Below are 25,001 nucleotides of genomic sequence, written 5' to 3'. Positions count from 1 at the left end.
CACTTGATCACCTCAACAAAGAGTCAGCTGTCAAGTCAACCCTGCCTCCAGAAGACCTGACACTGTCAGTATCCACAGTGGACGTGAGAGAAATGCTGCTGAGAGTGAAGATGAGGGAAGCTGCTGGGCTTGATAACATCCCTGGCTGTGAGAACATGTGCCAGTCAAGTAGTTGATGTCATTAGGGACATTTTTAACATATCACCGTCACAGAGGAGTTTTCCTTCCTGCTTTAAGACAGCCACCATCACCCCTGTACCTTTCTCGGTTAAATGACTATCGTCCTGTGGCACTCACCCCGATTCTGATGAAGTGCTTTGAGAAACTGGCTCTCCAGCACATCAAAGACAACATCCCAGCCAGCCTGGACCCTGGAGCCTGTTTTCTGAACCAACAGATCCACAGAGAATGCCATCTCCACCGCCCTCCACTCAGTCTTCACACCTTCAAAATAACAGGACCTACAGTAAAATATTGCTTGTTGATTTCAGCACAGCATTCAATAAAATGCCCTCCATGAAACTAATTTAGTGCAAACTTAGCACTCTGGGCTTGAGAACCACACTTTTGAAGTGGATATTGGACTTCCTAATAAACAGACCACAGATGGTGGGGTGGTCACACCTCCTAGCTGATATTGTACTTATTTAGAATGTGGGTACCACTGTAACCCTACCAGCCAATCAGAAACTATTGTTTTTTTAAAAGATGGAATGGTACATGCAGGTTAGTTAGGGCAACACTATTGAATGGTTTTCATACCATACTGAAATGTGTTAAAATCATAGATGTATAAAGCATGATTATCATGCTTTTATTGGTGTAAAGTTTTCATGTAGAAATGAGTGTTGATTGCTTTGCAACACACACACACACACACACACACACACACACACACACACACACACACAACAAAAAAGCTGACAATTTCTTGTTTTTATGAATGTGAAGAAACAATAATTTGTTGCAAATAGGCAAAAGCATGCAAAAACTCAGCAGAAATGTCAAAATAACCCCAAATTCTACAAAATGAGAGTGTCTTAGCCTGGGAGCCGAAAATTTTTTTGTAAAAAACGTGTGTTCAACATCAAAAAGTCAGATAACAAAATGGGAGTGAAATGAAGTGTGTGAGTGTTGGTGTGCGATACAGTGTTGCAACATGTTTGTGTCTTTGTAAACCTGGTTTGTCCTGTTAACAAGGAGTGGTATCTTTCTCTCTTGTGCTTTCTAGTCAGGTTTCGGCTGCCAAATGGCTTGTGAGTCGCTCTCTGTGTTTGAAGTCAAGGTGTGTGTATGTGGGAGTGTGTGTGTGTGTTGTAAGGGGAAAAGGGGGCACTATGAGAGGCGGTACTGATGTGGCCTAACCTGTTCTCCTGGCTGGGTTTAAGCTTATAGGCCCTTAACTGGCAGATCCATCCGATCCTGCCTGACAGAGCAGCAGTGGTACACTGAGGAGGAGACATCTCTGCCTGGACTTTCTTTAGGTGGAGGTGACCCTTGCGGCAGTATATGGTGAGTCCATCCAATATGTTCTCTATGGCCAGTCTTTGATTGATATCAGACATCATGATGAGATCATTGGGAGGACAATTGTAGTAACTTAAAAATTGGTTAAAAAGTAGATTTAATTTGATGCCCAACATTATACATAGATATGTACCTTGTTTAAAGCTCCTAGCGTTTCTTCAAATCAGTCATTTCAGGTTCATCCTGGAAAACTGATGAAGTGTTATTTAAAATAATTGCATGACTTGCATTGAGGTGTAGTGCAAGGATGCACGCTGGGTTCAAAGGAATTTTAAAGTAAAATGGATGGGTTGAGGTCCATATTCTTACTTATATATCTTATATGATGGAATGAAATTATGGAATTACATATTGTGTTGTAACAGTCTCCAAAATTGTTCTGACAGTTTTAATTTGTCATAACCCCGTTGCAAAGCCAAGACCTTTGAAAATGTGATGAGTTTTTTCTGGCATTGACAACAAGTGAGGCTTCAAAATACAATGATAAAACTAAAGACAGTTTTATCAAACATTATATTCAGTTTGACAAGTACTGCTGTCAGCGTGACTTGCTGTTGTCCCCATTGGGACATACTGTCATCTGTCTCACACACTGCTGTTTTACAATATTTGGTAGGTAACAATGTTGATGCTGCCACCCAGTTTTAGATAATACACCTCTTTCTTTCTGTTTTCTTTGAAATGTGCTAATGCTTAGTTTGGTGAGATAAGCATAGAGCCTGAAGCCACCCTGCACTTATGTAATTTGTCATTATTTCTATTTCTGTGGAAACTGCAGGAACTTCAGCAATTCTGCAAAGTGGTGACGTGTGTATATTTTGAGTTCTCACGCTATGTATCCTCAAATGTGTTGAGTTGATTATCAACAGGTTACTAGTTACTTCACAGGCACCTGTCAATGCACACAGCAAAGTTGTTGATTTTTCAGTAAGAACTATGTGAATATATTATGTAAGCTTTTGTTTGTCCACTGAAGACCTAAGCCTACTCTGACTTTATTTATGCGGCTATGCTGCAAGTGAATTACATTAGCATTTACATGCAAAGATATTGGGGTGTGGTTGAAGGGAGTGCTGTGTATGTGTGTGTGTGCTGGACGATGGCATGTCAGTCAGAATGCATCCAAACCAACTGGTTTAGGTGCACGCATTCACACAAACCTGGCAGAGGCTTTGAAATTCCTGAAGTGTGAGGTTACACTGCGTGTAGGTGTCGTTTCTCTGTCAGTCAATGTCAAAAAAAATTAAAGAGCTGCTAAAGGCAGGTAAAGGATTCAGAGCACAGGAGGGAGTGTGGGTATAGGGATAAACTGACCCCTCGTGAGAGCCGGTGACAGCTGATGGAAATGATTTCTACATTCTATAAAGATCTTCAGCTAGTGCTCCAGTCATACTATGGCTTTGAATATTGCCATCTTGTCTTCTTTCATATTCAAGGTCAACGTTCATGTTCAACTGTCTTTGTTTATCTGGGGTCCAATATTAGGAATTACCAAATATTTTAGGTAGCTTGTACAGACATACTGTAGATTACGTTAAGCACGAAAACCATACTCCTGGCAGTATTCTTAAAGAGGGTTTAGACATCTTACTGAAAAAGGAAAAGGCATTTCATGCGATGATGATGACTTTAAGTCATCTGAGTCTGTATATAGAGACTGTAGCAATGATAATTTGTCTGTAAATTCTGCACTGCTTCCCTGCAGCTTCATTATCCATTAGGTGAATAGTATAGTTGTAGCACTGATTTAAACTATATTAACATAACAACTAAAGCTGTTTTTTTTTCTGGCATTTTACAGGTAACTTTGCTGTGTAATATGTGGATGTAAATACACCCAAGAAATCATGGTAAGTATGAAAAACATACAAATTATATGTGATAGCAATTATGAAAATATCTTTATGCATATGCCTCAGTTTGAAAAGGAGGAGAGCAACAAAACCTGGTGTAAATGTATGAAAATGGTGCACACCTGTCTCACTTTGTAAATCACTTTTAAACACAGAGTGGGGACAGCAAGAGCAGAACTATTTCAGAAAGCCTGGTCCTGGATGACTCTGAGAAAGGAGTCATCATTACAGGAATCACAGATGACACAATCGCTGCAAAGAGTGGCCTGAAAGCAGGTAAAAGAAAAGTCGGTCAATATTGAAGTTCATGTATTATTCTTATTGCAGTTTAGGAGAGTTCAACTAATATCTGTAATAAATGATTTGAGGAAAAGCTGGCTCTGATAACTTGTTTCATATTGTTCCAGGAGATGAGATTGTTGAAGCCACTGTACACTTAGACCACCTCAACAAAAATGAAGTGCTGAACATCCTGAAGGTCCTGGAGTCATATGATAACAACATGAAAGTTCTGACAAAGAACAAGGACCTGAGCGCCACAGCTGGCCTTGGCTCTTTGGGATTAGGTCTCAAAGACCCGACAGAGGTAAATATCACATGGGTTGGTTCAGCGAAATAAAAACCCTCTAGTGTATCTACTATATCTGTGCAGAAAATCTAAGCTTTGTTTAACCAGATTTTGAGATTCTTGCCTCCACTGCAATGGAGATTAATGGGATTGCACTTGTAGTGCTCACAGCATTGAAAATAACATTTAGTTAATAGCTGTGAAGTCTTTTATATGGACAATGCTTCATTCAAAAGTAGTTCCAACCCCAATCAAATCTCTACACATGGGTATATAAAACCAAAACTGCATGGTACATAACCATAACAGATAACATAGAAATTATATTTTTTGTAATTTGGGTCAAGTGACCCAGTCTGATGTGAGCAGCCTATTATATGGCCCATAGGCTAGCATTATTGTTCCACTGATAGAATTAATCAATTTGTCCCAGGCCACTAAAAAATTCCCCAAACCTGCAGCAAATGCTTGCTTTGCTCATTTTATTAAAACATTTAATTGTTTGGAAATATATTAATAGGAACAACAGCTCTCTGTGTGAATAATAACTGAACAGTATGAGCTTCATATATGTAATTGATTAATGACACAACAGTTGCTTTAATAGATTTTAACCTATTTTGTTTATAACTTCATAACCAACAGATGCTCAACCAAAAGAAAGATCTGTCACTGGATGCATCAGCCGAGGGGCCAGTTGTCTCCCTTGGCCAGAGTGGAAACCTAAATGCTGCACAGGGGTTGGGGGGTGAAATAAGTATTCCCACTCTCAATGGAAACCTTTCAGGTCTTAGTAAGCCCTCAGCTGATGCTGGTGCCAAGTTCACAATGCCCTCCTTAGGACTGACCGGACCCGATATAAAGGGAGATCTAGATGGCACCCTCAAAGCACCTGATGTCAGTGTCTCATCTCCGCAGCTTAACACTCCCAGTACTTCGCTCAACATTGAGAAACCAGAGATGAAAACAGGTGAACTAAAATACCAGCCCCCAAAATTCACAATGCCACACTTCAATAATAAGACAATGGATATAGACCCAAAATTTGATTCAAAAAACACAGATTTGGACATGAATTTGTCAAAAGTTGAGCTGAATGGTCCTGATGTAAATTTAGAAACACCAAATGCTAATATTGAGGCACCCTCAGGCAAATTCAAATGGCCCCATCTAAAATGGAAAGGTCCCAAAGTGAAAGGACCAGATGCTGACTTGAATGCTGACCTTTCTGCACCTGATGCCAGCCTCTCCACACCAAAGATTGATGGGGATCTAAGTGCACCAGATGTTGACATTAACCTTCCCAAAGCTGATCTTCCAACCCTAAATCCTGACATTGATGCCCCATCAGGTAAAGTCAACTGGCCTCATTTGAAGTGGAAAAAACCCAAACTTCATAACCAAAAGGCTGATCTGGACTTCGATGCAAACCTAAACACACCAGATGTTGATCTTGCTGCTCCAAAAGTGGAAGGTGAAATAAATGCCCCAGATGCAGACATAAGTTTGCCGAAAGTTGACCTTAAAGGCCCTGGTCTAGACATGCAAACCCCAGATATTGATGGAGAGACTCCATCTGGTAAAATCAACTGGCCTCACCTGAAATGGAAGAAGGGCAAATACCCAAAAGCAGACATAGACATAGATCCAAATCTAAACACACCTGATTTGTCAACTCCAAAGATTGAGAGTGACATTAATGTACCTAGTGCAGAGCTGAACCTCCCAAAAGCTGACCTGAAAGGCCCTGATGTAGATGTTAATGCCCCACATCTTGACATTGATGCTCCATCATCGAAAATGAACTGGCCTCATCTGAAGTGGAAGAAAAACAAACTTCAAGGTCCCAAAGCTGATATGGACTTAAATGCAGATCTGAGCACACCAGATGTTGATCTGTCTGTTCCAAAAATTGATGGTGGGATTAGCACACCAGATGTTGATCCAAATTTACCCACTGCTGACATTGGGGCCCCTTCTAGCAAAATCAGGTTCCCAACACTTAAAAAGCCAAAGTTCCAATTTTCTGGGACAAAGGGGAAACTCTCAGATGTTGACCTTCATGCTGATATGAAAGCACTTGACCAAGCATCACTTGATCTGCCTGATGGTGATTTGAATGTACCCAAAGCTGATGTTGATGTTAAAGCCCCAAATGTAGACATTGAGCATCAGTCTGGGAAGTTCAAATGGCCCACTCTTAAAAAGCCAAAGTGGTCAGTCTCAGGCCCAAAAGTTAATTCTCCAGATGTTGATATTGATGCTGATGTCTCAGCCCCTGACTTAAGCGTCTCAACTCCAAAAGTGGAGGGTGCGATTAATGCCCCAGATGCAAATATAAACTTACCAAAAACTGACCTGGAGGGCCCCAAATTAGACATTAATTCTCCAGATATTGATAGTCCATCTGGAAAATTAAAATGGTTCAACTTCAAGAAACCCAAGTTTGGTACACTGAAAGGTCCAAAGGCAGACATTGATGCTGATGTGAAAGTACCAGATGTACACCTCAAGGCATCTGATGTGGATCTGAATGCACCAGATGTTAATCTTTCAGGACAAAAAATTGGGATTGATTCTCCAGATCTCAATATCAGCGTGCCCACTGCTAATGTCAAAGGTCCAGATGTGGATCTTAATGGTCTCGATCTTGACATTAATTCTCCAAAAGCTGATCTCAAAGGCCTAGATGCAGACCTTCAAGCTCCAGAGATTGTCTCACTACCCATGATACCCAACATGAAATTGCCAAAGTCTGGTTTATCAGGGCCAACGGCAAAAGGACCTAATCTCAATGTTGATGCTGACCTCAAGAGTCCAGGTCTGGATCTTTCTGCCCCCACAATTAAAGGAGATGTCAGCACTCCAGATCTAGGCCTTGATGCTGATCTTAAGACAGGTATTCCCAAAGCTAATATCAGTGTACCTATGCAAAGTATTAAGGATGTGGATCCTAATTTGTCCAAAGCTGATGTAAAGGGAGCAAGTCTGGATTTACCAAAAGCAGACCTCAAAGTACCAAATCTCAGCCTATCTTCAGGAAAAAGTGAGTTGCCAAATGCTGAACTACAAACAAATGATGTCACACTGAAAGCTCCAAAAGGTGATTTTGATTCCCATCTGGGTGATTTTAAATTTCCTCATTCAAAATTTCCAAACCTTGATTTTTCAAGTCCTGAGGTAGAAGTTCCAACTGTTCATCCTTCAGTTGAGTCCATAATAAAGGCACCTCAGGTCAACAAAACCACTCCTAGCGCAGATGCCAACCTCTCTGTCCCTGTGGTAGACTTGAGTGCACCAAAAGCAGAGGGAGATATCAAATTACCTGAAGCAGGTTCAATAGCTCCAACTGTAGATGTCAGTCATGAAAAGTCCAAAATGCCACATTTCAAGCTTCCAAAGTTTAACTTGTCAGGATCTAATATAAAAGCTCCAGAGGTTGATACTAGTGCAAATCTTGAAGTATCACCTGATGTGAAAGTCAAAGCTCCCAGTGTTGAAGGAGAAATTAGTACACCTCATGTCAGTGGGTCTGCTCCTGAAATGAAGACAAGCCTCGACACACCTGAACTAGATATCACAGCTGAAGCAGATACTGAAGTTAAAGGTTCTCCAAAAAGTAAGATAAAATGGCCGTTCAAATGGGGATTAAAGTCTGGCTCAGGTACTGATGAAGAGGGAAGTGGTGCTGACTCTGAAACTGATGTGTCTACTGCTGAAGTGGAGGTTCCTACATTCAAATTCCACAGATTGCCCACAAGCAACGTTAATGGCAATGGAGGATTTGGTGATACCTTTGGCCTACCAAAACTTGACACAATGACAAAGGATTATGTTGTCAGCAAAGGAGTCCGCTTGCCAATAGTGAATGCAACATCAAAAGCAGGAGAAAAGATTGACATTATGGAGAGATTAAAAATTGCTAAAGATAAAGTACCCTCTACCAACATCTCTCCAACCGAAGAGAAAACTGATATTGATCTGAAACTTAATGCTCCAAGTCTTGATGTCAGTGCCTCTACAGAAGCAGGAGATTCGTTGGTGAGAGGAGGTACTTTCAAACTAGAAAAGCCAGAGTCTGTACTGGGACTGGTAGCTCCTGAAATTTCGACATCAGATGAAAATGACAAAATGTCACTGAGCCTCTCCAATATGCTTGGCCTTAATATCAAGGATTCAGATGCTGAGTGATTCCTACTTGGCCAGTCTGATAAATAAAGCATCACCCCAGAAACAGTGTAAATACATGTAACTAAACCAGTTCTATGCCTTAGTTTGTGATCATAAATAGAGAAGTGAACTTTTTAATTTACACTTGCCACGGTTTTCTGCAGATAATGCCAGCTACAGTGTCTTTCTTGTTCAATAACTTCGGGTAGTCTACTGAAGAAAGCTGTTTTTATAATGTGTATATTCCTGTTATTTATATAAAGCATTTTCTAAACATTGTTAATTTGGAAGCATGTTACTTATTACATAACTGTTTCAGTATTGTATGTGATCACATCAAGCTGTTTAGGTTTCTCAGAAGTGCATTACTTTACCATACACATTTTAAATAAGTGAATCATGTGAGTGAATGTATGTTAATTTTTTGTTCAATAATTAACTCAATATAATCAATATGCTTGTAATTCATTACTAATATAAGGGAAATAATAAAACTGATGACTTGTACACTTGCCCAAACAAATTTCAGATTTCTCATTTTTTCAGCTAACCTGCTGTACACTGAATAAAAGGTTATGTAGGATACAATAGCAGTTAATTGAAATGAATCATTTCGAAGTGTACTAACTGAACACTGTCTATATCCCCTATAATCAATACCAAATTGCAGTTCTTTCCTTCTTGGAGATTATTTGCAAATTATTCAGAAATTATGTGGTGATATTAAGTGTTACCAATAAGATTAATGAGAATCAAAATATCATTAGAGTCCTTGTTAAAAGCAAAAGGTGCCTTTGAAGTTGATGTTGCCCCTTAAATTTCCTTTAAAAATGACAAAAGCTTGTACAGGGTTTGACTTGTGTTTATTTCATACTGAGAAGACAAGTACAATAAAAAAAATCCAGTTGCTTCTTCAAATGTGAAAAAACTGGATGACAAAAAACATCTATGTGAGCATTACAAGTTTTAACTGCTAAACCTGCTGTTTTAAGTGCTTAAATGTTTTGTTCGCATTTTGTTTTGTTTGACCAAATTAATTTGGTATCTCAGTATGAACAAATTATTTTACTTCATTGTGTGTTCGATCATATTTGATATTTCCAACATAACTCCACAATAGAACAGTAAATGAGACACAGCCAATGCAATCACTCAAAGGTTGTGACATACATCTTGCTAACATGGCATGTATGAGTATGAGTGCTATCTTCAAAAATACAAAAAAAAATCTAATAAAAAATAAATACTCTGCCACTCTCTCTGTGCTTGTAATCCACAAACATGCAGTCACATGCACTTCAACCAGACTAAGAGTCTACAGCCATGTCAGTGGCTCTGTGAGGTTGTACTGAATGCTAATGTCAGCATGCTAACATGCACATAATGACAATGCTAACCTTGTGATGTTTTGCAGATATAATGTTTATGATGTTTACCAGCTTAAATTGGTGTGTTAGTATGCTAATATTTGCTAATTAGCCCCAACAATGAGTCCAGCCCTGGGTGATGGAAATATCAGTTTTTCAGGTATTTGTTCATTAACCAAGGTATTGGTAAAATATTAATTTTGACCTGATGACGGTGCAAAGAAAAAGTCAGGATATCATAAAGTTTATTGCAATTCGTCCTGAGCAAAAAATTCACGTCTATACCAAATTTCTTGGCAATCCATCTAATAGTTGTTGAGACATTTCACTCAAAACCCACAAATGTGAATCTCATTCATGTGCTAGTGGAAGAGTCAGGGGGTCACCAGTCATTAGGACGCTTCATCTGGGAATGTCTGTTGAAGAGTCTGTTCCAATTTGCCAAATAGATGTTGAGATATTTCACAGGATTATTGGAAACTTTGATCTGTTGGTCGAGGCAAATCCATAGGCTCACCGAAGTCATATGATTCATCCTCTGAGGACCATGTATCATGAATGTTTGTACAACATTAGAGGGCAACCTATCCAACAGCTGTTGAGATGTTTCAGAGTGGACCAAAGTGATGGACTAACTGACAGACCAACAGACAGTGGCCTTCAGAAAAAGTCACATAACTATCACTAAAGTCATGCCGCTCTGTGAGCTAAACTATTAATCAGTAGTAATTCATGTAAGTGCACGACTGTCTGTAAGATCCCATGGTAGCTGAAGCACCCAGTGATGCTGATATTTTCTGCAGGATGTTTTCACATGTTGGCCATTGTTTTATCTTTTTCTGAAGATCACTTGACTAGATACTAATGATAAAACTTGTATCCTGTAAAGAACTGTATCCAAGCTCATGAAGAAGAAATCCTTACCAAGTACAACCCTGACAGAAGAAAACAGAGAGATGGGATAAATATACAAACTGGTTAAAGAGTCTGTTGCCAGCGTGATGGCCAGTCTTTCTCTATCCAGCTCTGCAGCAGTCGCAGCACATCAATGCGCTGGTAGATGCGGCAAAGTTCGGTGAGCTCAGTGACCGTCTTCTGGTTGTACCGCAGCAGGAACTCCTGGGTGGGGCTGTGGGACAAGGAGCCCTGCGTCCGGTGCTCCAGCAGAGTCAGTTCATCATAACTCATCCCCCAGCGACTTGCAAAGTTCTTCCAGTTTTTGATGGTGCAGTGGTTTGGATCCAGTTTGAGCCGCAGTAAGTCCAGGAGATCTTTGTCATTCATGAGGTCACTGATCTTCGGAGGAGGTGCAGGGCAGCAGCACTTTTCACAGGGGCTGTTTAGTAGCTGCAGTTCTTTGGGGCAGTCTGAGCTCAGAGATGGATAAAGAAGATCAAAGATCAAAGATCAAAGAAGATGTTCATTCAAAAAGTGTATGTTTGTATGTGAGCATTGCAAAATTACAATATATTGACATATAGTGTAAATTTAATAAATACGAGTTTGATTATTACTTTCAATCATTTCTTCAGTTACTTAGACTATCTGTCACCTGGGAGAAATCCGACAGTATGACCAGATTGGGTGTGCTTGTTGCCTGGTAGTCTAAGCTGCATACCAACTCCCCCCTCTCCCCACTCTCATCTGTCTCTACTGTCAACTATCAAAGGAAAATTCTCAAGTTATTCTCATGTTTTCAAAATGCAATTTCCTTGCCTCAGTAATGCTGATGACACTGAATATTTTTGATAACAATCTGCCAAATATAAATTCAATTTTCAAGCAGAATGATTTAGGGATTTTCCTACCTGGTGAAGTAGATGTTGGACAGGTGCATTCTTCAACATCTTCAACTGGCTACAACACAGAAAAACACAACTGATTAGAATTTGTTACATCACATCCGGTGTGGTAATTTTCATTCAAATGCCCAGACTCAATTGCAAACATGCTTACAATATGGCGACATTAGAAACAGTCGCCAATTTTCCTTTCCATTCAAACAAGGCTCCAGGCCCTGATGGTGTCAACTTGGAGCTGAGGATGTCATCATCTACCTGCTCAACCGTGTCTACGCCCACCTGGACAAGCCGGCGAGCATTGTGAGGGTTATGTTTTTTGACTTCTCCAGTGCATTTAACACCATTCGTCCAGCTCTACTGGGTGACAAACTGACAGCAATGCAGGTGGACGCCCCTCTAGTGTCCTGGATTGTGGACTACCTGACTGGCAGACCACAGTACATGCGCCTGCAACACTGCCCGCAGGGGACTGTTCTCTCTCCCTTCCTCTTCACCCTCTACACCACGGACTTCAACTATTGCAAAGAGACCTGCTACCTTCAGAAGTTTTCTGATGACTCTGCGATAGTTGGATGTATCAGCAAGGGTGATGAGGATGAGTACAGGGCTACTGTGGACAACTTTGTCACATGGAGTGAGCAGAACCATCTGCAACTAAACGTGACAAAGACTAAGGAACTGGTAGTGGACCTGAGGAGAACCAAGGCACCGGTGACCCCTGTTTCTATCCAGGGGGTCAATGTGGACATTGTGGAGGATTACAAGTACCTGGAGGTACACACTGACAATAAACTGGACTGTGCAAAGAACACTGACGCTCTCTGCAGGAAAGGCCAGAGTCGTCTCTATTTTCTGAGGTGACTGAGGTCCATCTGCCGGATTATGCTCAGGATTTTCTATGAGTCTGTGGTGGCTAGTGCTATTCTCTATGTTGTTGCATGCTGGGGTAGCAGGCTGAGGATGGCGGATGCCAACAGACTCCACAAACTGTTCCACAAGGCCAGTGACGTTGTGGGAATGGAGTGTGACTCTCTGACAGTGGTGTCAGAGAGGAGGAAGCTGACTAAGTAACGGACTATCATGGACACCTGTAACTAAAACAATTTCCCCTCGGGGATCAGTAAAGTATTTCTGATTTCACACTTTTAACTTAAGTCTTTCACTCCATTCACCATCTATTGTTAGAACCTTCCCTCTCAAATCCAACCCAGTGGTACATAACACATCAAGGCAAGGCTGTTAACCCTCAACCCTCAATATAACATGGATAGATGGGCGGCTGTGGTGGTGCATTAATCCCAGGGTTTGAAGTGTTCTTGACCACGACACTGAACCCAGAGTTGCTCCGCCACCATCTGTGTGCAAGTGTGTGAATGAGAAGCAATATTGTAAAGTGCTTTGGCTGTTAAGGTGGAAAAGCACTATATAAATGCAGTCCATTTGCCATTTACCATTGCTGTATACCTCCTAAAATCCTAAAACACTGCAGAATTCACTAGACAGCTCCACAAAACTATGTGGTTTGTTGGTTACATTTTCAACACTTCACAAACATTAAAGATCAATCAGCTGTACAAATCAGTTACTTTTCTGTGTTGACTTCATGCTCATTTTACCATCTACAGTGGAAGGCAGTCACATTATACTGGACATACTTTCAAATACAGCTGTGCCTTTCTCCAGTTTTTTGTCCAATAGTTTGGAAGTAGCAGGTGTATGTCTCCTCTTATGCAAGTTACGTGCCTAAAACTGTGGACATGATGCATTTTCACTGGCTTCTGCAAATTAAACATGTCTCAACAAAAGCTGTGCTGCACACTACACTACATCAAGGCCAGACAGAGAATCAAGAGACTACCCCTGGAGGGATGTACACATTTTACCAGTGATGATTAGACAGGCTGGAATGGACACATTCCTTTTTCAGTTCTCCCTGCTACCTTTCCCTGTTGGTTTCTTTTCAACAATGCCATCTTTCAGAAAGCTGCATGGCGGAGAATAACATTACCACTCTTTCTGCCTATGTTCCTGCTCTCTTATTAGAAATATTCACAGCTGTACCCTCTGGTTCAGAGGAACTAAACCACATCCTGTGTGTTCACAGCCTAAATTAGAACATACACATAGTGTTTGCTTTTGCCAGTTTTCTACATTTGGTATTAAAATACCAGAAATGTTTCATTAAGCATTAAATTATGTGGAACATTTTACTGTATTGGCTTTTATCCCATTCTTCCCCTTAAAACAACTTGCTACAGCCTGACATGCTAGCTTCTTGTGGTGTTAGCAAACTTTAGACACTGATAACTGGTATTATTCAGTCAGTTTGGTGACTCTTGTCAACTCATATCCTGTTGTAGTCACTTGAGCCATAAGGCACACACTTGCTGTACTAAACTCACAGAGGGGTTTGTCTGATACAGTCTTACTTGGTCCGGTATGACCAGAAGCTAATGGTAATGTTTGCTAATTTTAGCAAACTTTAGATAAATGTTGCTGTATAACTGACCTTTCTGGGTCAGTATGCTAAATTTCCAACTTTTACATTGGTGGACTGCTTTGAAGGTTGGGAGACACTGCATCTGTAAAATTTCAGAAGTATGCTCTGCCATGCTGATGAACCTGACAATACAGGATTCTTTTTAAAAACAGAATGAGTCTACAATTCTACTGACATATATTACATGTGTGTTTCTATGCAGTGCTTGCATCCAACAGGTGGAACAGTTTGGGGTTAAATGTTCAAAAGCATTGAACTACTTGACTTGTCTAAAACATACAGAGATAAAGAAAGATTAGATGGCATGCATCACATGCATATGTATCAAAGGTGGCAATACTGACCTGTCTTATTCTGTCTGAAGACGGCCTCAGGTATCCAGACGGCATGGAGCTCAGGTGCAGTGTCACAGCATCTGCTGGACACACATTACTATAATTACTATATTGTCTTAAAAACCACAGTAGGAATTAATTTATCACTGAAGACAGTTCAAACGGCAGTTCAAAATGTATGTAACATAAATTCTCAAATAGAGGCCTGGTCTAAATTTGTTTCAATAGCAGCCAGAGCCAGGTTTTATTTGGTGCAGGCTGAGAGATAGACCTTTATTCAGAATTTCCCATGTTCCATTCGATTCCATCAGTTCATGTCATACTTATTTTTATTTATTTATTTTTACTGTATTTTAGCTCTGTGTGTCAGGGACTGTCCTCTGCAGTGTGGGGGCCCCCCAGGGAATGGTGCTGGCACCGTTCCTCTTCACCCTCTACACAGCAGACTTTTGCCACCTGTCACCCACTTGCCACCTACAGAAGATCTCTGATGACTCTGCCATTGTCGGCCTCATCACAGATGGGGACGACAGGTCATACAGAGGACTCATCCAGGACTTTGTGGACTGGTGCCAGCAGAACCACCTCCAGATTAACGCGGGTAAAACCAAGGAGCTGGTTGTGGACTTTCGTCGGCACCCGCACTCTTCACCAACACCAGTGAACATCCAGGGAAGGGACATTGAGATGGTGACATCTTATAAGCACCTGGGTGTTCATCTGAACAACAAACTGGATTGGACTCATAACACCACTGCACTTTATAAAAAAGGACAGAGCAGACTCTATCTACTCAGGGAGGCTGAGGTCTTTTGGGGTGCGTGGGGCACTCCTAAAGACCTTCTACGTCTCTGTTGTGGCCTCTGCCATTTTCTATGGTGTAGTCTGCTGGGGGAGCAGCATCACTACAGCTGACAGGAAGAGGCTGGACAAACTTATCAAGAAGGCCAGCTCCGTCCTGGGATGCCCTCTGGAACTGGTGGATGAGGTGGGGGGGAGGAGGATGACAGCCAAGCTGTCCTCCATGACAGACAATGACTCCCACCCCCTCCAAAACACACTCACTGCACTGAGGAGCTCCATCAGTGACAGGATACTACATCCAAAGTGTTTGAAAGAGCAGTATCGCAGGTCATTCCTCCCTGCAGCTGTCAGACTGTACAATAAAAGCTACTCCAAGTAATCAGTGCAATAGTCTGGACAATAAGCTGTGCAATAAAAACATGTACATAACAGTCTGTAAATACGATCTACGAATTCTTACAATTTTTTTTACAATTTCTTTCTTTTTATTTTATTTAAATCCTCACTCTTTTGTGTATACTGTTTTTGTTTCTAATTCGCATGCACTTCTTATATTAATCTTTACTGATGCTGCTGTATTCTGGAAATTCCCCTCACGGGACAAATAAAGGAATATTGATCTTGATCTTGATCATGAAATGTTTCAAATTAATAGTCTTCCAGATAGAAAGATAGATAGACAAATGTACTGATGGACTTAGAATTTACAATGCTCCTATTGTACAGTTATAGTTCAAGTATCCACCCACCCCTTTATCTGTATTAAAATACCAGCTTTTATTTGAGAATTTCTGCAATGTATGAGCGCTCATAGAAAGAGTATATCCATATGTGCTTTGGAAATGGACCATTGTGTTTTTTCTCTCCCATATTTACCATGGGGATCTGTCACCTGCACTGGATAATTGGCTTCCAAGGACTGTAAGAGAGAGAGAGAGAAAGGGCAGGCAAGAACATATTAGAAAGTAAAATGAATAAACTTGGGAAACACACGTTTGTGTGCACTGTAAACCCTCTTCTTGGCATCTTGATTTTCAGTCAGCTCATCAGAATGAGGCAGCATTCAAGGTGTAGTCTGTATGTGTGGAAGAAAATAACTCTAGTGTGCAAAGAACAGCCTGCTACAACCTGTTCTTCAATGAGCCCTCAGGCGCTAGCAATCGCAGCACAGTGTGTTCAGCTATGGTACATTTCTTTGCAGATTACTGTAAGACTGTGCTTTCTAAGGAAGAACAATGAGACAACAGCACAAAGCAAACTGGAGAGAAGACAAGTCAAGACGATGAGAAGGTTAAATAAACATGTGACTGGAGGAATGAATAAAAAGATGCTCACAAATTCTGCCACAAAGCTGGTGGTGTCTGTGTCCTCCACAGGTTCAGAGATGCTTCTGTCTGTTACAGAAAAAAAGCAAGAGGCTTCAATACTGTGAATATATGCTGCCATCCCTACTCATTTCACCCACTTTCTACAAAATCACCACCATCAACTGCTCAGATGCACAGAAAAGCCACATCCTCCTGCCAACAAGTATATTCTGGTAGGTGAGTATGATGTAGTTTGGACATGTTAATGCAGAAAATAAAACTGGGTAGTAATGACACATCATCATCATTTCAGTGAGGTAAACTGTGATTTTCAAGGACAGGAAGACTTTTTCACAGCATTACTTCTGTCACGACCCTTTCATTTAAGATACATTATCACATAAAAAAAGTGTGAAGTGTGAGCTTAGGTGTGTTTACCCCCACATCATTCCTGAGTAAAGCAAACCAGCTTGTGATGCATGAAAGCTTCTCAGAAACAATGAAAATACTGTTCAGCACCAACATGAACTCTTAAATCAAATGCCTCCTGTACTGATAAGAAATATTTTGAACAGGTACATTCACGGATGAGTTGGAGAGCAGCACAAAGGCAACTTTTCAGCTCTAGAAAATACCTGGACAGGGCTATGTGGGCCTTCATCCGACTACGTCACTGTGAAGCCATTGTATCTAAAGGGCTCCAACTAAAGAACTGCTTTGGCCTTTCTTGGGTTACACTCTGTGACGATCAAACTTTAATTTGCATGGGAAACTAGAAATAGGATTAAGTGATCCGGTGTAAGCAGGCAGTTCCTACATACAAGCTTTCAAGGTGCTGTTGACCTGAGAGAGAGCAGTTGTGTGTAGTTCACGGACAGTATAACAAGCCTGTATGTCAGCCTAAGGCTTTGTAAAACACTCATGTCAGCCTGGTTTTAAATGACATGTAATGCAGATTCTGGCACAATGATCAAATCATTATATACAGCAGGGCTTCTCAAAGTCCAGACCTTGGCCCACATCTGGACTGAATGTCCGGTCCCAGCCCACAACTTTGTGGTCATTAAAATAAATTCATAAAATGCACATATTTAACATTATTCAGAGGTGGAAGAGGTCCAGTCCATTTGAGCCAAAAAATCCATAATTCATAGTTCATCTGTTCTACGGAATCAGATCATTCTCCACATGCATCCCCTCTGCTAGTGGACTCACCATCAAACCGTTGGGCTCCCAGGTTGGCCATTTACTGGAGCTGACACCACCACACTGGCTGGACTAAACAACATAACTCTAGAGTTGTTGGAGAATCACACAACTTCCCTAGTCGACCCGAGAAGTGTCAGTTGTGTTTTTTTAGGTTGGCCTGTTTTTTTGAGTTTCAAACTGAGTATTTTTGTTGAGATAAGGACTTGTTCATTGGTAGTTGAACTGTGGGTTTTGTTTTGAAAGAAGAACGTCATTAATAGCTCAGCCATTCTGCAGAAGTGGATACTCACTGAGAATCATAAAGCTTTTCTATTGGATGCAAGAGGCAACACTTGGGTTTATGTTCATTGGCCAACTGTTGTACTGAGTCCCAGAAGAGGAGTTTTTTTGTTGAGGTAAGGACACTTTCATTGGCAGCTGACCTGTGGGTTTTCTACTGAGCACAGACTGCCTACTCAGTGGAGGTCTGAGAGCATTTTCTAGTTTCTAGGTGTGTGTATTAAAGCTTGATACATGATATATACATAACACTATTCCTTTGTGTCATAGAGCTCCATTGTTGTCCAAAAACTAAAAACACATTAACGAGCCACGATGTTACACTGGATGACATGTTCATTCATTATAATGGACATACATCAGTCCATGTAATTTATCTGGACTCAATCCCACACATTGTCCTGCTGCCCCAAATACTCTTTGGAGCACCAAATGTGGATTAATCCGCTGTAAAATAGTTCCCAAAAAAGGTACGACTAAATGTATGGAGGAAAGCGTTCAACATTCAAGACATGTTTCTCAAGATGTCTTTGGTCGGGTTCCCCAGAATCTTGCACATTTTTGAAGCAACAGTGCATGTTTCTTATAGTTATTTTATATATTGGATATGTATTGGATATTTTATTTGACATTTTACTCTTTGTCTTTTTTCCCTGCATGGGGACCTGGGGTTGTATGTATTATGCTGGAAGCCTATTTCATTTGTTGGGAAAACCAATAAAAGTTCAAGTAAAGAAACAACGTCTTTGGGAACCAATGGGCTTGGAGATCTGAGTTTTATCTTGTCATTGGATTTGATGACGCTGTGAAAAATAGAGAATAACACAAGACTTATCCTTCAAATTGTAGTTGTAGTGTGCAATACACGCCAAATGTCCGATGACAGAAAAAAGAGGTGAAATAAGCAGAAGAAATTTGTTCTGTTGGATGAATATGAAGAAAATGTTTTATACATGTAGAAATACCCTCCAGTGGGGCTGGGTGATACGGCTCTAAAATAATATTACAATATTTCAGGGTATTTCTGTGATAATGATATTTTTGACAATATGACAAAATACGGAGTGCAACTTGCCAAAGATGTGGTGATGCCAAGCTGAGCCAATGTGGCTCATCTGCTTAGTGCAGAACTCACAATGGCTGTTGAGCTTTCTTCACTTTTTCACTCATTTCAGCTTCTCCTGCTTGAGGTGCTGAAATACGTTTCAAGCCTTCCCACATGTATGAGTACTTGTCACAACACACTGATCTGTATATATGGAGGGAAATGTACATATTACAATGCCTCTTCAAATAAACATGTTTATGTTTATGACTGCAAAAACATCAAACAGCATATCATCATAAGCCTTACAAAATAAGACGAGTGTGAACTCAATCCACCATATACTGTAGGTCTAACATGTCAAAGTGGTACTTTTCTATTGTGCTCGCTATTATGTGCACTTCTACTAAGAAGAAGAAGAAGACATCCTTTATTAGTCACACACACAACATGCAGAGTTAGGGAGGGAAACTGCACACGCCATGCTTCTTGTGAAATTTTTCTCCGCATTTGACCCATCCTTGGTCTGTCCTTCCTCCACAGCAGACCAGGAGCGGTGGGCTGCCAGCCGACCAGCCCCCGGGGACCCAGTTTCTTTTTGTCACCATTGGTCAGGTGGTGATCTTCATGCATGTTTTTAGTGTGTGTGTGTGTGTGGGGGGGGGGGGTTAAGGAGGAAACCCCAGGTGAACATGGGGAGAACATGCAAACTCCACACAGAAAGGCCCTTTTTCCTCGAGCAGCAGGCACCAAAGGCATGGTGGAGGACACACCCCCAGCGCCCACAGAGGGAATCGAACCAGGACCTTCTAGCTGTGAGGTGACAGTGTTGCCACCGTGCCAGCGTGCCACCTAACCTAACTTCTAATGTCATGTCTTGCAGTGACAGTGGATTTCTCGTTATGGAATTAAATGTTGTCATTTTTAAACAGCCACAGTCCACAGGATGTGTCAGACAGTGTAATCCATTAGAGGGGAAAGGAAAGGTAAATCCCCTTCATCACAGCTTCTGTAGACCAGCCCACACAAGACTACCAGGAAATGTTGACATGTTGCACTTTGCCTCCATGTTGCTTTTAGCTTATTTCTAGAAAGCAAAGAGTATGGAATCAATAAGCTATGGGGAAACTACACACTTCTTTCCTTTCCCACTTTGTTTCATCCTGACTGTCCTCTGGTTCAGCTTCCTACATGGTAGACGATGAAGATGCTCCTCTCAGTCCCTGCTTGAGCCTCAGATAGGCTGTCTCCACCCACAGGTCAACAGCTGGCTGTGGGTCAAATATCTCTGAGGTCATCTTTGATGAGTGTGTGACAGATGAGAGCTGAACTTGGTATTTATTGTGCTCAGATGTGAGAATTCCCTCTCACATGCTGCACTGCTCAATGGCAGTGTAAGAGACAATTTAATCACCTTGTTGATGTTGGAGGAACAATCTGGATTGCTTGTATTTACTTTTTGGACCAAGTTATACACAGAGGACACTGCCAAGTGTTTTCCTGCCAGCTTTAAGCACATCCGTTCTCTTCTCTCTGTCAAGCTGCAAGGTGGTTTTAACTCCCCACTCATAGTTCGATGAGAGTTAGACAGATTGATGTGCAATGCTGTGCATGATACATGCTTCTGTCTGAGCCACGTCAATAAATCAAAGTCCTCAACAGAGGAAGACATTAGCCTCATGACATTAGAGAAAGACTGTGGGTATATTTATTAAAAGGCAAATGTTAATTGAATATTGCGACAATTCATGAACTCCCGTCTCCTGTATGACAGTTGAGCGTGCTACATGCATATCCACCACCGCAACCTCCATACTCTTACTTTCTACCTCATGACATAAAGGGCATGCTACTTCTGGAGTTACTGAATGTTGGCATTGGAGGTAAATCATGAGGTGTAGAGAAACACTTAAGGGCTGCAAGTAATATTTATATTAGTGGAAAATCTGTCAGTTATTTTCTCTATTAAAAGATTAAATGTTTGGTCTGTAAAGTATCAGAAAATGGTGAAAATGGCCTCTATTGGAGCCCAAGGTGATATCTTCAGATTCTTGTTTTGCCTAAACAACAGGCCAAAACCCAAAGACATTCATGTTACAAACATATAAGACAAAGACTTTCAGTAAATACTCATTTGGGAAGCTGAAACATTTGGCACTGTACCTTGAAAAAATGCTTACTACTTACTCAAAATAGTTGCTACTTAATTTCCTGTCGATTGACAAATCGATCAATTAACTCACTGTTTGATTTCTCAAAAACTGGACCTACACTTCACCATACTATCTCAGCAGATCACACCCCAGGCAAGAAATCTGGCTGAGTAAATTACTTGCAGTAGAAGAGCAGCAGACTCTCTAATCTGAAAAGTCCTTGAACACACCAAAAAAAAGTTTTCAAAAACTGTCCAGGCTGGCGATAGCAGTACCATATAAATAGCATTACCACATTTCTAGTTAATATGCTCAAAATTACAAAACTACCAACAACTATGCTGTATATGGGTGGTATTCCCCCTTTAATGTAGTGCATTAAGCATTAGGACTTACAGCCAGTCACCCAATTATCAAGTTTAAGTCGAACCCCAGATCAGTTGAGCATTGTTTCTCCCTCTCTGGGAATGCAGGGGCATGTAACTGCACGCTCTGGATAAAGTTCAAGAGATGAAATATAAACCACATCATAATACATTGCTTAGGGCCATAATTCCACACAGGTGAACCCAGCTTTTCTCCATTTTGACCACCCATGTCTCCTATGAAAGGATAAAGCACAGTTTCTAAACAGCTTGTGTAGTGGGCCGTTTGCTTTATCGTGAGTTTGTTTCCACACATGAATGGAGGTGAATGGCATGCCAATACCCGACCCGGTCTAGACTGACAGCAGCTATATACACACGCCTTGTACAAACTCCCTGCTACATGTGTAACATAGCTTAAAGTCGGTGGTAAGTCTGTCTCTTTCACTGTGTGTGTGTGTGTGTGTGTGTGCGTGTGTGTGTGTGTGTGTGTGTGTGTGTGTGTGTGTGTGTGTGCCTCAGCTGCATTAGACTGGTATACGAATGCTTACGCTACCTCTTTAATGACATGCCACCCAATCAAAAGTGAATGTTTCTCCCTTAGTCATACAAAAAACACTGCAAAAACCGCACTGCCAACCGAACTGTACACAAAGAGAAACTTAAAAATGACTATTGTGGTTTTAGGTGGAACTATCATTTGATAAACAGACGCTGGGTGCAGTGACTGTGCACAGCTTGCTGCAACAGTTAGGTTGTCAGTCAAAACAGTCACAGATATTGCTCAGAAGTGTTGGGCAGATGGATAAAACTGTTATCAGTCGAGAAATAGTTCCAGCATGTAACTCCCCCTAAAACTATAGTCATTTTTACATTTTTCTTTCTGTTTTAACAACATTCCCGTCCTTGTTACTCTAATCCTCAGATCAAGGTGTGAACTAGAACTACTTCCGACCAGAAAAATACTCGCTATGAAATCAGAGTAGGCAGAGAAAGATGTTGCTGTGTAAAACTTTAAATGTTACTTTGCCAAATCTTTAACTGACACAGACAGATTTCTCAACACCTGGAAAAATAAGTCCAAAACTACCTGCAAAGCTAGAAACAATGAGAAAGTATGTTTTTGTGTCATTTGGACAAACAGATCTAAACATCAAGTTTCAACGAAGAGCTCAGCTTTAAACCAAACATATCTCTGTTTGTACCAGACAATCAAAACCCACATCAGTCTGACCTTTGACTTGCAGGCAGTCAAGGTCAACAGTTTCCAGGCACTGTGCTGGAAAAGTCAAGTGGGTCAAGGAGCTGAAGCGAGAGTTAAAGAAGCATGGATAGACCTACCAGGATGTGTTCAAAAAATCTGACATTCAGTTCATTTAATAACTTGATGATTAACCTTACATGGGGTTGGTTCACTTGTACCATTGCATGGGTGCAAACTCATATCTTGTCTCAGTGTGAATGTGTTAGTGCGTGTTATCTGACTCGGTTTTGCAGCTGTGCTTTATGTCGCTCTGACACTGCTCAGCTTTGGTATGAAAGGTCAGAAAGAAAGATGTCTAGTATGATAGAATAACTAAAACGGTTTCACAGAGTTACTGTAGGATTACCATATGTAAACAGATAAGGGGGTAACTTGGCCTACCAAACCATTTACTCCACTTCTCTCAATTTTAGTTACTTGACAATAATGACATAACGTGTGCTGCTGTGATAAGCTTTTCAAATGGCATCAAAATAAAGAAAAGAAATTCAGGTAACAACTGAACCTTCTTGTATCTCCACTTTAAACATTGCAACAAACACTTGTAACTGAATTGAACTGAACTGGCTTAGTTTATGGATGTACTCAAGATGTGCTAGAAATTACAGTTTAGGAAAGCTGAAAGGAACTACAATGTATACTTGGATCATATAGGATTGCAGACAAACAGCCATTAACCCGCAATGTGAATAAACACATGTTCATTATCCTGTATCAAACACAGGATGTGTGTTAATGTGCTTGACTGGTTTCAGGCAAAAGCTAAAGGAGCTAAAGGGAGATAGGATTTTGTATTTTCCTCCACACTAACATACGTGGAGAATCAAGTTAAATAAAGACAAATTTCTCCACACACACACACACACACACACACACACACACACAGAGTCAAAAAAACAAAAAAACAAGACAACTGCAAAAACACTCCAGATATGCATCAAAACCTTTATACCACTGAAGTATTTGGTGACAAGTCCAAAACTTCTTTAGTAGGCTGAGTTGCATTAGGGGGAAATTTGGAAATTTTACCTCAATATTTCTAAAATTCTGGCCACAGGAGGGTTGCCAGGTTGTGTAAAATCTCTTTATTTGCACATCATGACACTTGTCCTTTAAAGGAGCTATCAACCTCATTCTTTTTAAGACATAAACGAAATGTCACAGTGGAGGCGGATAATCACCAACCAAAGGGATTTTTCACAACCAGGCAACCTTATTCATGACTCTATGAAGCATCAGTGTTCATGAACCATTAATGAATCCATACAGGATGTCTGTCTTATATCTATGATCATGTTATTAGCTGACAGAAAAACGCCAGTGTATGGAGCGAGGCCTGTTCTATCTCCTGTGGTGCATTCATGTGAATCCAGACTAAGGACCGATTTGTCCATGAGACTTATGGTCAGACATTAACTGTGAGAAACAAGCATCGCTGTCAAAGAGATAACGGGTTTTCCATTACTAGCGTGACGGGTTTTTTAATTGTGGAAACTTTCTTGGTTGTGGTCGCAGACGTAAACCAGGAAACACTTGATGTTTTTCCCCTAACTAACGGTTCAAAAATGATTTTCAACAAATACAGAATGTTCTGAAAGTACCTTCGAGGCTAATTCCAACAAAATAAAAAAAAAAATTCGAACAGTAAAATGTGTATTTTACTTGTCTAAACAAACAAACAACAAAGAATAGTAACCACATAAATTCGGCATGTCCAAAGTAATAGTTTGCAAAGCTTGTTAAGATAATGCAAAAGAAATGAAGAACAGTTTGGAATAAATGAAATAACAGTGAACACTGTAACAAAGTGAAGCCAGAGAGGAAACTCAGCCAACCTAACATCCACACACAGTCTGTGAGTCTGTGAACATTTACTTACCGAATGGCTCCTTACACGCCCTCAAACTGCTCATTTTTGAAACGTGGACGTCTCCCATGCAGGGAAATTGATATAAAGAGACTGATATAAACTCACAATTTAACGTTAACTGATGAAAAACAGACAGCAGTCCTTCACACTGCGGTGAGCATACGCGTCAATGCCAGCCTAGCGGAGGCGGCTCAAAGCCAAATGAAGCACCTCAGTCATGAAAAGGTGCTGGGACCGGTGCTGCCTTCACTGTCCCCTCGTAAATGCAAACAAAAAATATCTCCGTTTCAGAGTCATTTAAGGTCCAGTGTGTGGAGGATTTAGGGGAACACACTGGCAGACAGGAAACGAAAAAAATAATCATAATAATGTCATATTGCTGTTTTCATTACCTTAGAATGAGCCCTTCATATCTCTTTATTAGATCCTACTATAATAAAGGGATGACTCGCCCTACTTTGCCTCTGACTGGCCATTACACATTCCTTTCGTTGGTTGGATTGGTTAGATGTAAGCAAGAGGAGTTTAAGATTAGGCATGGAAAGTGATGATTGGCTTGGGTTGGGATAAGATTATCAGGGTA

The 25,001-nt window shown here is 40.7% G+C and overlaps 2 protein-coding genes across 3 annotated transcripts; one reads left to right on the top strand and one right to left on the bottom strand.

Annotated features, from left to right (window-relative positions):
- The first annotated feature begins 1,364 nt into the window (after positions 1-1,364).
- LOC143328264 (uncharacterized) lies at positions 1,365-8,372 on the top strand. The gene is made up of 5 exons (XM_076743332.1): positions 1,365-1,512; positions 3,329-3,377; positions 3,536-3,656; positions 3,788-3,966; positions 4,594-8,372. Exons 2-5 carry the CDS (start codon positions 3,375-3,377, stop codon positions 8,137-8,139), a joined length of 3,849 nt encoding a protein of 1,282 aa, XP_076599447.1. The 5' UTR covers positions 1,365-1,512; positions 3,329-3,374; the 3' UTR covers positions 8,140-8,372.
- Positions 8,373-8,962: 590 nt separating this feature from the next.
- On the bottom strand, positions 8,963-24,617 carry edaradd (EDAR-associated death domain). 2 transcript variants are annotated; one of them, XM_076743390.1, is made up of 6 exons: positions 24,428-24,617; positions 16,262-16,320; positions 15,803-15,845; positions 14,132-14,205; positions 11,294-11,342; positions 8,963-10,852 (listed from the first exon to the last, which is right to left on the bottom strand). In XM_076743390.1, the coding sequence occupies exons 1-6, from the start codon at positions 24,483-24,485 to the stop codon at positions 10,464-10,466; spliced, it is 672 nt and encodes a 223-aa protein (XP_076599505.1). In that variant the 5' UTR covers positions 24,486-24,617; the 3' UTR covers positions 8,963-10,463. The 2 variants fall into 2 exon arrangements, with proteins under 2 accessions (XP_076599505.1, XP_076599504.1); XM_076743389.1 differs by having other exon boundaries at positions 10,359-10,852; positions 14,132-14,202; positions 24,428-24,596.
- Positions 24,618-25,001: the final 384 nt, after the last annotated feature.

Source organism: Chaetodon auriga, chromosome 11 (genome assembly GCF_051107435.1).
Source record: "Chaetodon auriga isolate fChaAug3 chromosome 11, fChaAug3.hap1, whole genome shotgun sequence".
Classification (NCBI taxonomy): Eukaryota; Metazoa; Chordata; class Actinopteri; order Chaetodontiformes; family Chaetodontidae; genus Chaetodon; species Chaetodon auriga.
Note: the sequence above shows the minus strand (reverse complement) of the source record. Positions and strands in the feature narration are given on the sequence as shown.